The sequence below is a fragment of the Ambystoma mexicanum genome, chromosome 1q (genome assembly GCF_040938575.1).
Source record: "Ambystoma mexicanum isolate Mex_15411 chromosome 1q, UKY_AmexF1_1, whole genome shotgun sequence".
In the NCBI taxonomy this organism is placed as follows: domain Eukaryota; kingdom Metazoa; phylum Chordata; class Amphibia; order Caudata; family Ambystomatidae; genus Ambystoma; species Ambystoma mexicanum.
The window spans coordinates 936,142,843-936,158,467 of NC_090922.1; the positions used below are offsets into that span (position 1 = coordinate 936,142,843).

Sequence of the window (15,625 nt, forward strand, 5' to 3'; positions counted from 1 at the left end):
GCATTGCATAATCTTTTTATTGCCATGGAAATGGAGGCTGTAATACAAAGCCAAACATGGCTGGACTCTTTGTTTTCTTGGGTACTGTCTTGGTTGGGCCTAATTGTCAAACTGTACGTGGCCATTGTTGTTTTACTGCTTGTGATTTTTTGCTCTTGTCGTCAGGTACTTCTGAGATGCTGTTCTCCAAGGCAAGAATGATATTCTTTGTATAGAGTTCAGAATATAGCACCAAGTCCATTTAGTCGGTTGTCCTCACTGGGACCAGCGCAGGCGGTGACGGTGGAGCTGATTGTCCCATTTGATTTCTCCCTTGTATTTGAGGACTATGTGCAGTCTTTAATCCTGGCTCTTAAAACCACCAATGATTCTCTGTTCACCACGCCTGCCTATGCAGCAAGGCGTATAGCTCAAAAGATTACACCATGTCTGACTGCCTTTATTAATAAATCTCTGAACCAGGGTATAGTGTCACAGGGGCTAAACAAATACTATTATGACATCATTGCTTAAAAACCAAAATCTGGTACCTATAAATCTCCAGAATTATCGAGCGGTAGCAGGACTCACATGGCCAGGGAAAATTCTGGAGAAAGTCATTACCTGCCAGGTGCAGGACCATGTGGAAAAGGATTCTCTGTTGGACTCCTTTCAATCAGGTTTCTGAACCAAGTTTGGAATAGAGATGGCTTTGTTGGCCATACAGGATGATCTTTTAGGGGTCGCAGATCGGGAGAGCTTTCACTGCTAGACCTGCCCGCTAGACCTGTCTGCAACATTTGACACAGTCAATCACAACATTTTGCTTGACCGCCTGAGAGTCATAGGCAAAGTCTTGAAACATGCAATTAAGTGGTTTGGATAATTTATGGCTGACTGACAACAGCAGGTCAAAATTGGGAGATATATTTCAGACCCTACTGTGAACGGATGTGGAGTACCTCAAGAGTCCTCATTGTCGCCTCTGCTTTTTGACCTGTAGCTGAGACCGTTGATGGATATTCTGAGGTGTCATGGGATGAAGTATCATTCCTACCCTAATGACACCCAGGTTTTCATCAAAATTGGAAACATTGAGGAAACCTTCCTGAAGTTCAAACAATGCTGGGAAGAACTGAGTGAGTGGATGTCTAAAAATGAGCTCCAGTTGAATGCGTCCAAAACTGAGTTTGCATTGTTTGGACCTAGACATCTACTCACAGCCACAAAGGAATCATTAGTTCCCAATTTCTTGGAAACTGAGTGGAAGTTTGCCACCAAGATTAAAGACCTGGCCTGTATTTATCAGAACAACCTAGGTAGCGAGAACCAGATAGGAGCCAAGGTGCAGGCAGTTTTTTATTCACTGCGATTGCTACGGCAAGTGCTGCTGTTCATCCCAGATGAAGATCATGCAAAGGTCGTAGGTCCCTTAACGAATGCCCATCTAGACTATTATAATAGTCTTTTGATGGGCATCCCGGCTAAACAAATGTGTAGGCTTCAAAGAGTTCAGAATGCAGCCGTCAGATTGGTCTGCCAGCTAGACAGATCGGCCCATGTATCCCCCTCCCGTCGAGCACTGAAATGGTTGGCAGCAGAGGAGCGCATCAAATTTAAGGTTGCATGCCTTATTTTTAAATGCGTAAATGGACTCGCCCCTGCCTACTTAAGAGACTAGATCTGTCGTTAGCAACCTACTAGGCTGTTAACGTAATGCGATCTGTTGCTCCTGATTGTTCAACCGTCGATAGGTTGCGAGGGTTAGACTGGGGTCAGTCAATAAATACATGAAATGGATGCTCGAGGGCAGAGCTTGTCCAGTGTTTTATGATTCCATTTGGTTCTCAGAAAGATGAGCAGGATACGTGCTAGGAAGTCTTTTAATAACAAAGATCATCCACAACCTTTTTGTTTACGGGGGGCCTGCACTGCAGCGGAGAACATAGTTCATGCAACACAAAAAGACTGACAGGCTACTACTCCCTCCTGTTCAGTTACTTCGCAAAAATGCAGATAAACTGAATTACCGCAAAAAGATCTCCACCTCTTATGCTCAATTAACACCACAATGTATTCATATTACAAATCCGTTATAAAAACATTTTGAAACACAACAGACCAATGCATCTAATACAAGACATTACCGACAAACATGCAAAACTGCTTGTAAAGTGCAAACATAGCGTCGTATGGGGTAAGTCTTAAAGTGTTGTTTGCGCAATACAGTACTTTTCCGAACATTTTCCTTTTTTTAACTGATGAGGCGCGACTCTGCCGAAACACGTGCCTGGGGTTGCACTGGCCATGTGGGTGGGACAATAACCATTTGCCTATCAGTCTTGCAGACTGATAGGCAAATCGTTATTTATCCTCTGTGAAAGGTACAGTGAGCTAAAACGTGGCTGTAGACCCTCCCCTTCTCAGTAGAGGGGCTCCCTGATCCTTGTGTGTCTCCATACAGCGCTCCCAGTAAATTGGTGTCTGGCAACTAAACCATTCATACGATGTTTGTGTACATTTGCCGAAATAACGTGAATTTAAGAACTGTCCCCGTGACTCATCTTGGATTACGGAATCATTCCTTCACTCTACTCAGTCAGTATACGTTTCCTGGGGGAAAACCTGTCCATCTGTGATCTGAATCTAAAAAAACTGAATAGTGAACAAGGAGAGCTGTCCTCCGTGGAAAATCATATTTCTTTTTTTTCAGTCAGGTGAAATATAGATTTTTAAAAAATTATATTTATATGTATAGTGTAGGGATACAATACGTGTTAGTATTAGGGATGTAACGGTATACCGTTAAAGATACCGTGAACCACTTAATTGAACAATAATAACCGTCACATTGTTTATACCGTTATACCGTTCATACCGTTAAGTGTGCTTTTCAACCTGATTTGGAAAGGCTGCAGTAAGCAATTGCTGCGCAGTCTTGGTTTTGCACTGTTGGATGTGCCGTCTGCCAAGTAGTTTCAGTTGGAGCAGTTTTTAATGCCATTCCATAAACCACACGTGCCTTACACAAAATCAATATGTTAGCAATAGGAAGAATAGATACAGTGCCAAGAAGGAAAAGGGTTTACTTTGGGGTGGTGGCTTTGGGGTTTATATATTTATAATGGATAATGTTCTCTAAACATATGGCAATGGGGGATTTCGTTGGTTCTATCATTGAATTGACATATAATAAGTTACACTGCGAAATTCACTGATCTCTGTGGGTATTCCCTGCTGCCATACCAAAGGGTAACATGTCAGTGATTACTGAACACCTTTTGGCCTGCAAGTAAACTAAAGGCTGTAGCGTAAAGAGAGAGTGCGTGTGTGTGTGTGTGTGTGTGTGTGTATGCGCACAAGCGTATACTACCATCACCCTCCATTGATCTGTGGCATGCAGGTTATCAAGATGGCAACATGTTCATCTTCACCAGTAGCCAGTGGGGGAGCAAAAAGCCTAAATGACCACTTAAGAAAAGCTATTCAGTTTGGTTTGCCAGTTGCAGCAGGCCTCCACCCCACCCACTCCTCTCCACACGTGTGTTTGTGTTTTGGTGGAAGCAAGGCATTTCAGTGGAAAGTATGTTGAAAAGCCCAATTCTGGCCCTGGGTGCCTGGTTTTGTTTGTGATGATACATCTGTCAATTTATGACCTTTTAGAAAATATTTGTTACGATTAGTTAACTCCACCTGCTATACCGCGATAACCATGATATACCGTCATTTGGCAAGAAGGTTATCCTACCGTCATAAAACGAATACCGTGACACCCCTAGTTAGTATATATGAAAAATAATCACTATTGAATTTAAAGCACCAATCACTTATTGAAACTCCAATACTTTCTGAATCTCGTACCACATTTTAAGAGGCTATAATTGTCGATGTATTGCACACAATGTCTACCCAAGTGACACTTTCTTAGGTGAGCCCACGCCTTCACATTGTATAATAAGAGATGTTTTGTTGTTTCAATAACAGCCTCGGTTTCACAGATTCTACACATCTGATCTTTTTTGGGGTTACGGTACTTGGCCCCCTGCACCTCCCTTGTAGGTAAGTGGTTACATTTCACACAAAGGCATCACTCCTCAAACAGAGGAACACAAACATACATCTAGGTGTTTCCCATAATAGAGATATGTGTTGCATGCATGAGTCTTAGTACCAAGATCAGCCAGGTTCAGTCCGTCATCAAGCTCTGCCAGGTTAGACCTGAGTGCAGGGTCGGACTGGGGCATACCATTGTCTCGGGCACCAATTAAAAAGTGGCCCACGACTGCAAATGGCAAGTCATTACTTTTGTGAAAGACTGAGTAGTACCCAAGGGGGAGGTTTTTGATGAAATGTGATGAAATGTGATGCAAATGGTGCATAAAAAGATATTTATTCAACAACACTATTCAAAACTACTATCCATATAGTGAAGTAACTCATCAAAGCGGCCCGCATTGGCCAAAAAAACTGGCCCACACCAGCAATTAGCGTCTTTGGTTCGACCATGGGTTTATTGCCCTATGGGGCAGTCCGAGCATGCCCGAGTGTAGTTCCTTTATAGATATTGGTAGGGGTCCAAACAAAAAAAAGAGTCACGAGCGTAAGGTTAATTCTACTAAATTGTGCAAACGCGGTCGAAGACATAATTGTAGCTGGCTGTGCACCTGCCTGATTTACTTAACATTGCAGTATACCAATGAAAGCCTGCATGACCTTTATATAAGATGTAAACATACACAGCTAGGCCCTAGATCTCAAAGGCCTCAGGCCTAGCTCTGCTCTAACGTATTCACTGGTGTGCCACTAGAAAGTTCTAGAAGTTTTGTTAAAGTTTTACTCTACAGTTTGTCTATATATGCTTTTTTTAGCATTTCCTTGAGCTGTCATGGTGGACAGGTCACATCCCATGAATCCCAACTTCAACAATGCATTGGTAAACATATACGTGTATGGGATATGATTTAGATATGTTTGCTGAGCTCACCATCAATGTAATAATGGGATTTGGCAAAGTGCAGAAAGGGCTCTCCCTGGGCTGACTGGAGCTTTGCAAGCCTCTTTCTCGGGGTCCATGACTGGTGGGCGCCCAGGCATATTTTCTGCAGATTGGACAACTCTTGGTGAAAGACTTCAGGGATGGAGCAATTATAGACGTCTGGGTTGTAGATTAATAGCTGTCGTGCTGTGAAAATGAAATATAAAAATGACACATTAAACCAGAACAATACACTGTCTACAAAGATAATCTTATTCTGAAATAGATATGTTTTATTAGCATTTTATTGTATGGTTCAAATGATTACATTGTAAAAAGTATTGAAAAATTACAATACATTTCAGAATGCAAGGTGAATGCATTATTAAAAGAGCATACGTAGTCATCAAATGTGAAAAAAGCTGAAAAGTATTTTTAATAATATGCTTGAATGAGTTTCCCTCCTATGGGTATTGGAATGGATTTGGTATTTTCTGTATAGGGGGACATGTTGCTAAAGAGAACCCAGTCCCTGGGACCAGAACAGTTCTCCAACTATCAACACTTCAAGAAAAATAGTCTGCAACACCTGTGCGAACTTGCTTTGGAATTACTCTTCTTGCACTGCAAGGATTTGTGGATTATCATCTGAAAAAACCCATGTGTGTTCCCATCCACACAGAAGACCCGAGAAAGCAGCCTCAGGAGCTACAGAAATTAGGGTGGAAGTACCTGTTGAGTGTGTCTCATACAAACATATTTTTGTTTGCTTCACAAGTACGTGTCACAGAGAAGAGGGAGGGTCAATGGCAACATAGCAAGAAAAAAATGGCTTTGGTGTCTTGCACCATCTGGCGTTTACAAGTTATCACCGTGGATAATCCAAGTTATCACCGTGGATAATCCAAGTTATCACCGTGGATAATCTTGAGTATAGAAATTCCTGACCTTTGGTCAGATTAGCTACCTATCTGCAGTTCAGGCCTGGATGAATGAGACCAAATACCCTCTATCTGGTGAGGAAACAACAATAATTCTAAAGATGAGGCTCACCGGCTGTAGCCCAGAACCAATCCCGTGCAAAACCTTAAGGAGCTAGGGGTCACCAGTGATGAACAACTTGCATTCCTGCAAGGATCTCTTCCATGGTGAGCTGCTGTCACCCTCAAGCTCCGTCTACTATGGGACCTTCTCTCATCACTTACAATGAACAACAAGGTGCGGTTGGTTCGGACACTGATCATGTCCAATCTAGACTAATGAAATAGTGTATTACTGGGGTTCCCCCAAAAGAAATTGCCAATCTCCATGCAGTCCAAAGTAGAACTGCACAAGTGTTACTTTGTCTTAGAAAACATGACCAAAAAGCTTTAGTTGATGTTCCATTCAGGAACGAATTGACTTTAATGTCTTATGCATTGTTAAATAAGAAGTTTGGACATGTGTTCTAAAGAACATTAGTACCCTGGTGGGGGGAGCTAGCCAATCAGGCGGCTAGGAATGCGATCTGAAACCGGTGATCTCAGCCCGTGTTCCATGCTGCCTGACAGCCAGTTCCAACTGCCGCCATCTTCCCCCACCTTTTTTTCCTTAGCAAGTGTTGCTGCAGCCGCTCCATCCCCAAGGCTCCTGCAGGCTGCCATGGAAAGGGAAGAGGGGCTCTGTACAGAGCCCTGCTGTAAGTGATTTCAATCTGGCATACACCCAAGTCACGCTCAGCGTGTAGTGCACAATTGAAACCCTTATATATTTGTATCTATAAGTTCAATATTCTGAACGATGTACCCCTCTTATCACACCCTTCTCCTGAGACCCCCCCCCCCGGTCACACTGAACCAGGAATCAGGCTAGTTTGCAAAGGTAAATATTTATTTATGTATTTACAATTTAATCACAATATATTTTTAGGTAAACAACAATCACCAATGGGGTGACGGAACAGTGGATAATATCTTGAATACACTAGGAATCAAGTAATGAGCACAAAAACAAATGCAGCACAGAACAGAATACTTTTTTGTTGGTTTGGACAGATGGCACTATGGTTAGAGGTTCCCCCTGCAACACCCCTCAATCCCCCAATAGGCAATTAACGAGATGGGAGGAGAGAGCAGATATTCAGGAATAGCACAAATCAAACAGAATATCAGTCCCACCTTCCCCCTTCAAACACAAGAGAAAAACGGAATTGAGTTTTCAGCTGTCAGGATGGATTTGAAATTGTCTTTCTCAGAGACCTCCCTTTAGCTACTGGTCTCAAAATCGGATTTTATACTAAATACACATTTCTACATTGGTCACTTTTACACAAATCTCACACAAAGATGCCATATTTTATGTGGTAGCTGTTCATCAAAATCTCGCAGCTGTAGGATCTTGTTTTAACTTTCTACAGAATGTTGTCCTTTTTACTATGAATACAATTTCAAAACATTATGCAAATTTCCACAAATGTGTGTGTTTAACATAGGGGTGTGTGTGTAAATTTTCACAATTCTAGGATTCATACATTTCACATAAAACCACATATATTGCCATTCCTGTCCAGAACATGCCACACAGTTCTGCCACCTCTTAAAACGTGCAGCCAAAAAGTAGACTAACAGATATGTCCTTGGGATATTTTTCATCATTTTGAATCACAAGTTATGTATCTTTTAAAAATTGTTCTCTGTTTATGCTTAACAGCAAATGGTACGCCCCTTTTTCTCTCCCTTTAGTCCAGGAGCATGCCCCTCCTGGTTTGTTCCTTCCAGGAGCCATTTATGACCCTCTCACACCTCCGTTTCATGGGCTGACGGGCCTGCTATTGTTCATTCTCTTTCTGTAGACAAGAGTCTGGGTTCACCCACAATTAGACCTCCCCATGAGTTTCAGCTGAGAGGATATCCCTCCTCCTGGGAGAAACCTGTTTGTACACTTCCAAAGGGTTGCAGCTCAGCCAAGCTAATTTATTCTTAATTAAAAATCCAGGAAAAACCAACCTTGTTGCATCAAACATAAATACATTACTTTCTTAGCTATAACTCTGTGAGATAAAAAGCAACTGAGATCTGTATTCTTTTTAGCCACAATCCTTTTTATGTTTCCGGCAGACTTTTTAGTTTAGATGACTTTAAAGTTTCATCAGTAACTCCTCTGACAGCTGTCATTCAGGGAGCTCAGGGTACTGCACCCAGATTTTGACAGGGGATGTCAGTTTACAGACAATCCAGTTTGTCTGATAAAATGTTTTGCTCTTCACCTTAGGACTTTGTATGTTCGCAATGCTTCATTAGATTACATACATTTTAGTGCCAAGCAAGGTTTTGGATGTTGACAAGTGTTGTGTTACAGGCATTTTGGAGTTTTTAGCAACAAAGCAAATGTCATTTATAGGCACATTTTGGCGTTTCATTTGTGAAGTGCTGCTTCTCTCTCTGCACTCTGTTTGCTGGTCATGGAGCCCACCGGCACATTTTCTGCAGGGTGTGCTCTATTCCACCACACAGGCACCATGGGTAAAGTGGAGGGCAAGTGGTGTTTGTCGGTGTTGGTTTTGGTGTTGGAACCTTTCTTTCCCGTAATACAGACATTGTGCCTTTAACTGCCTGGAGGCGGTGCTTCAGCAACAGGAAGAACCTTTATCTGCACTTCCCCCAGCGAAAGTGAAGTGAAAGTGGAGGGCAAGTGGTGTTTGTTGGTGTTGGAACCTTTCTTTTTTCCGTAATACAGACATTGGGCCTTTAAATGCCTGGAGGCGGTGCTTCAGCAACAGGAAGAACCTTTATCTGCACTTCCCCCAGCGAAAGCGAAGCGAAAGTGGAGGGCAAGTGGTGTTTGTCGGTGTTCAGCAGCGTTTGAAGGCATATTGGATGCGTCGCATAGGACACCGCTACCGCTCGCACGAACACCGAGTGACCAAGCACGCCCTCGGGACTCTGGTAAGCCACTGCTTGTAAACGTTGACTGTGTTCCGCAATAAACTTGCTAACACTTATTCGTCACCCTGACCCTCCCTCCTATTCTTCCCATTCATCACATGAGTGTAGTCCAAGCAACACTGTGTGCGGCGCACACCTACGACGAGCGATCCTTGTAGTGCATCTTCTATTCTGGTCTCCCTCAGTAATCCACATGTCCGAAAAGTGCCTATAACTGCATAAATGCATGGGGACTGCAGGCTAGTCTTTTGACCCACGCGGTTTCTTTTTTTTTTTCTTCTTCCCATTTCATCACACAAGTGTAGTCCAAGCAACACTGTGCGTGGCGCACACCTACGACGAGCGGTCCTTGTAGTGCATCTTCTACTCTGGTCTCCCTCAGTAATCCACACGTCTGAAAAGTGCCTATAACCACGTGGACACTGCGTGCTAGTCCTTTGACCCACGTGGTTTCTTTTTTTTAAAGATTCCTTTGAACGACGTAGTTCAGCTTAAGTAAGCTTGCGCCAAACATCCTTTTGAACTATACTGATCTCCCTGAGTGGGGACTGTGGGTAAACCTTTGACCCACTCGGCTCCTCCCAAATCTCAGTCTCATTCAAGTGTGAAGCAAGCCGCTGTATTGAGACCGTGGCCCTTTTACCTGATACTGCAGCAACACACCAGAAAAGATGCAACACATCCCTTCTATGGGCCCACAAACAAGGCACCGGACCCATTTACAGAATTTACTGGATACACCTTGCCATCAAAATAAGAGTGTTGGCGCATTACCAACAATGACCCATACATCTCTCCCAGACGAGATCCATCAGAGAAGACCTGTCTGTGCTTTCCCGAGCGAGGCAGTTCTCACGCCATCAATACATCCGGTGATAGATGGCGCAGGCCAAGGTATGGGACAGAAAGAGCGTGCGCAGATTGCCAAACTAAAATGGAAATCTCTACATGAATGACGCTCTAATACAGAATTACAACACAAACTTTCACAACTGGTCTCTAATCAATGTCTACAGAGACTAGAAGCATTGATGGAACTGCAAGAGACCAAAAAGAAAGCACTACGAAACCATATAGACCCCAGACTCAGGGCTCACGACCATCCTCTCCTGAATCCAAGTAAACCTCAAGGCTATCCTACAACAAGCACGTTGGTTCCTGATGACTTTGATACTGGTGCAATACCTACATCTAAGCAACCTATTTCACAAAATGGAAACTATGCGGACCACTTAGCGGGACCCAATCCACAGGAATCTGTCACCACGACAATGGTGGATCTTCAAAATATGCTCATTGCAGTATGCACTCAAGCATTAATTCCCTACATGAAGCTCCAAGAAGTCCAAGCCGAAGTTGCTAAAGATCTAGTAACAATCCTTGCTTCTATATTTCTATATTTTCTAAACAAAAAATACATGAAGCTTTGATGCCTCAATCTGGAAACTCGGCTCCAAGCAGAAGCAGAAGCGAGCCTAATGTGGCAACAATGCTTAGCAGACATAGCTCGTAAGGACAGGGCAGAAAAAACACCTCTTACAGATGCCCTCATTGATCTCATGAGAGTGAATATGTCTAAACCTACGTGTTCTCAGCGTCAACATCAGATTCAGCCAAACCAAGATGCCCACGTTACTGGACACCCCCTTCACACAGTACCCAAGGCACTGCTTCTGAACAAACACGACAATCTGAACCCCTCGGCTGCAATTACAACCTGCAATGAAAAAGTGATACTTATAGATCTTACTACAGACAATATTTTGCCTGAATCGACCCCCAAAACACTCCAATCTGGAGATCTGGTTAACAAAGACCCTTCCATGCGCGACAAAGCGCCAACAATCATGGCCCCCGGAAAGTCTACCGATACTAAACTATTTCCTTCAGAGACTAAAGATATGTTCAGCATATTTGACTCCAATTGACAACCAACCAAATTATCCAATCAAAGGCAGCAAAGGAAAAAACAACAAAAGGGATCCAGAGCCTTCCTTAGAAATCTAACACTCCCTGTGGCCCACCAGACTATACCATCCAGTAAGCAAGCAGCAAAGAGAGACCGACTTGAAGAGATTCCAAGCACTAAATCGAACATCCAATAAGATGAAATAGATGCAGCAACACTGGATCTTTTGATAAATCTCTCGACGTACTCAAATCAAGACAAGAACATAAGCATCCACAAGGATAATCAATTGAACACATCATCACAATTAACAATAGACTGTTATGAATAAACATGCTCTGAAATCTACTCGACAACTTCACCTATTGGGACATCCATTGAAGCTATTGCGCCCCTTGAAGATTTGCTTTGGAAAGGTTGCTGTTACCGCTGCGAGACGCTTTGTTACTGGATTTATTGGACTCGCCGACGAATGACGAAGTGTGATTGACCGTTGCCTCCACCAAGACGTGCTGCGGTGAAATCCCACCCCCAGCTAACAGGAAACTATTTACATCAAATGCACGCGCTTTGCGCGCGCGCTTTGCAAGTTTGCTTTGGAAAGGTTGCTGTTACCGCTGCGAGACGCTTTGCTACTGGATTTATTGGACTCGCCGACGAAGTGACAAAGTGTGATTGACCGTTGCCTCCACCAAGTGAGAACTCTTGCGAACTCTTGTGACTGTTACAAACTAAGGTTGCATAAGGCTACTGTCTGAGCAACTGCTTAAGCAACTGCTTAGGTGAACTCTATCAGTGCACTCACGGTAGTTTGTCTTCTCTTCACCCATAGGACGTGCTGCGGTGAAATCCCGCCCCCAGCTAACAGGAAACTATTTACATCAAATGCACGCGCTTTGCGCGCGCGCTTTGCAAGTTTGCTTTGGAAAGGTTGCTGTTACCGCTGTTAGAGCGGGTATAGCGGATTGTGGGCTGTGGAGTAAGACTTTTTCACTTATATCCAATTTGTTGCATTGTTAACCATTTGTTTGTTAAACGTGTCGAATGAAAGGTATTACATATACGCTGACGTCTGGGATGCCAGCAAACATCGTAATTACAAGAGCCTCTGTGAACCTTAAGCCTGCAACCCCTAAAGCCTCCCCCATTAATATTCTTAAAAAAAAAAAATTAGGAGGTTCACCTATTGTGACTCCCATGAGAAAGAACTCTACTAGTGATATACGAGGATTTTGCACGCTAAGGGGTGATTCAGATTTATTTTTTCCCACGTGTGTTGAAAATCAACCTTCGAGCCCGGTAAATATGGGAGGAGGGAAAATTGCACCGCACGTGGTTTCGGTGAATTCAAATGTGTCGATTTCGGACACTATTATTGTAAAGGAGATATGCTCAACACAACGCGACTCCGAGAGAACGGAGGAGTGCCCTCTAATTGATTTAACTACACAAAATCCTGTATTATCATGTAAAAACAACCTAAATTATATTAATGATGAAGCGGCTAATGAGGGTGAGAATAAAGATATGCAGGAGGAGATGGAAAATATAACTGTTACAAACAAATCTAATCTGGATGATTCCATTAATAAGGTTGTGGTAGATGACCCTGCTTTGTCTGAATCTCCAATTCTCAATGATAGAACTAAGGGTAATGATGGCAGTTTATATGGCTCTCCAAGCCTTTTTGATCACCATACACAATGCCCTAGAGACTTGACATCTTCCTTCGTCTATCCTACACCACGTGCACCACACAAAAAGATTGTTCCGAGTGTGGGAATCACAGATGGTAATGGTGGACAAATTGGCTCACTGGTGGAAATAACGCTGAATGCCATAAATATCTCGATTATGTCCCTTTTTAAATTGTTTGAGACCTTCGATGCTAAGATAAGCCGACAAGCTGTGCAGATTGAACTGATTACCCAGAACTTAGACAAAATGTCTAGGTACATTGACGTGGGTGATAATAAGCCACCAAAGACAACGAAAGATATTAAAAATAGAAACTCTGCACAAATGACATCCGATGTAAAGGAGAAGAGTGAGGTTGAGAATGTTGTATCGACTTTACCTGTTTTTGAGGCTATTATATGCCCTGTCACATCCAGTGATGATGAAGTGCACTGTAGCCCCTCTAGTAGCGAGATAGTGACAGTGGAAAGTTGTACCTCTGTTAAGGTGAATGCAGATAAAACTGTTGTAGATAACCGAGGGAATGACTTTGGTGTGTATAATATGTTTGACTCAAGAACCAATGTAAGATCCAAAGCTAACACAATAACTAAAAAGAAAACTAAGAATCAGAAGCAGGCCCTGCGACCAACAAAGGCCGCTACTAATCAATTCCTAAAACGATTGCAAATTACTTCCAAGAGTAAAGCGGTTGTGGGAGGAGGATTAAAAGTTAATTATACTAACTTAAGACAGGCTAGAGAACCGGTAGCTAGTCAATCTGTGAATGTTGTATCCCACAACGACTATGTTCCACTAGATGATCTAGTGGCTCTGCTTGCAAAAAAAGGGTCCGAGGATCAATTGCGGCTGCAACGAGCTGCTGTTAACATCACAACCCATGAAACACCTTGCTTCCCATTGGCTAGTACCGTTGTGACAAACCATCCAAAGAATGATGTTACAACAAATACTACAAGCGCGAACCCTCCTCTAGCGAGAGAACCTTCACTGGACATACTAAAAGACATTAGAGAGACCATACAGAACTCGTTTGATGAGTATCTAAGATGGAAACAAGATCAGACCCTCGCGACAAACACTGTAGTGGAGAGAGGCAAAGTGTCATTTAACAGTAAAACTACAGTGTATTCATCCGATACAATACAAAATATTGAGAGAAATTCGGAACCAAACCAACGATTTGAGATGGAACGGTTGGGTGGGGGTACAGGAAAGAAATTAAAACATGCCCTAGATCCGAAACTATATCACAGATTTATTCTGAAATGCCGCCCTGCTCCCCATATATCCTATGACCTAAATAGAACAAGTGTGCTGATGATATTTGAAGATATTGAAGAGTTAAGAGATATCTCTAAAACTGATATTCAACAGGTTGAATTCTTAAATGAGGAGAGGCTTGACGTTGTCCGATTGTGGATTTCATCCAACCTTGTCAGAAATATTATATGGCAAGCTAGGATGGAATTTTTCACAATGGGTTTTTTGCTAGCAGTTGATCCTACAATTTCACCAACTAATATGAACTACGAACAATTACAGGACCCAAATGATAACGTGACTGCTAGATCCCTAAACATATATCATAAACAAAACTTACTAGATCAAAATAAGATAGTAGGAGATTTGGGGAAAAATGAATACAGATCGAGTGATAAAAGATCATAATACAAGGAGTGGCGGGATGACACACTGACCTTGGTGAGTTGGAATACCTGTGGTCATGGCCATCTCTCTGCAAAAGATAGCAATGATCTTAACAACTATGATGTAGTTGCCCTACAAGAGACGTGGCTGGTGGATTGCCCGGTATGGAATAATCATGAAATAGCATTTCTGGCAGCCAGATCAAATAAGAAAGGACGTCCATCCTCTGGGTTACTAATTGCCACCAAAATGGGGAGGGGCTTGTCAATTAGGCCATGGGCAACCCCCAATATATTCATGCAATTAGTTAAAATCCTCTACCCTGGAGGATGTTTGGCTCTAATTAATATCTACCGTAACCCGATGGCTATTTCAGATAAAATTTTCATTAAAGAACTGGAGAATTTCTTCAACATGATTCTTATGACCCCCGAAATAACGAATGTTATTCTTGTGGGAGATCTGAATATGCAATGTCTGAAAGACAAAAAAACGCAAAAGGGCCGCATAAATGAAATATGGGCGGATGTGATGTGTGATCGTAATATGCTGATGCTTAACGGTGCGATACCTGGTGACACACCCGCTAATGAGACGTGGCGTAGAGGACTCGGTAGCTCTACAATTGATTATATTTATACGGACAAAGCAATGTTCCAAAACATTGCTTCATTTAAAGTGATAACACAGACTGCGAGCGATCATCATATGCTAACCTTGAAATGGAACTGTTATAAAGAACCACAAAATGGAATTGATCTATCCTGAATGAGTTGAATGAAGAGCTGCTGGGTGAACAGATGGGGAATGGTGGGGTAGAAGAACCGTACAACGTCACACTCCAAATGTTCAAACTGCACTCTTCAACACGAACTCATGTGTACTTTGCACCCAGACACAGTGCTGACGATCAGGTTCAAAAACGTAAAACCTTACTGAGATGAGAAAAGAGAATGGCATTATCATTGCCGGTGAATATCAGGTTTGAGGTCATTCGTTCTCTCCAACGTGCATATACGGCTTGGATTCGTACTCGTAGATGTATTCTATACCAGTCTGGTGGTGAAGAAATGCTCAAGGTGATTATGTCAAAAAACACAGCCCAAATTTGGGCTTTGCTTAATGCTGCTAACCATTTGGAACAGGGCCCAGTCCAGATAAACGGTGTAACTGAAACACTATGGATCGACTATTATACGGAACTATATGCTGACCCTGAAGTCAGACAAAATAGCCCTGTGATAATATGTAACAGCATGGATCTATTACAAATATCTAGAAAAGATATATTAGGATATATCTTCAGAGCGTCTAACTCAAGGGCCCCAGGACCTGATGGGTTAACCAACTATATGATGAAGCAGTATCCGGAACAATGGGCGCTGATTCTGTATAACATTTTTACCCATGTCCTACAATCTAACAGTATCCCAAAGTCTTGGAAATCCTCTGTGGTAGTGCCCATCTTTAAAAAAGGTGACAGGTCTAAAC

The 15,625-nt window shown here is 42.5% G+C and overlaps 1 protein-coding gene across 7 annotated transcripts in view; it reads right to left on the reverse strand.

The window, feature by feature from the left end:
- The window catches only part of DNASE2B (deoxyribonuclease 2 beta), a 534,491-nt gene that overhangs the window by 78,086 nt on the left and 440,780 nt on the right, over positions 1 to 15,625 (reverse strand). For all 7 annotated transcript variants that reach the window (XM_069641599.1, XM_069641595.1, XM_069641596.1 and 4 more), the window contains one exon: positions 4,964 to 5,161. In XM_069641599.1, coding sequence (XP_069497700.1) covers positions 4,964 to 5,161 — 198 coding nt within the window. The remainder of the gene's footprint in view (positions 1 to 4,963; positions 5,162 to 15,625) is intronic.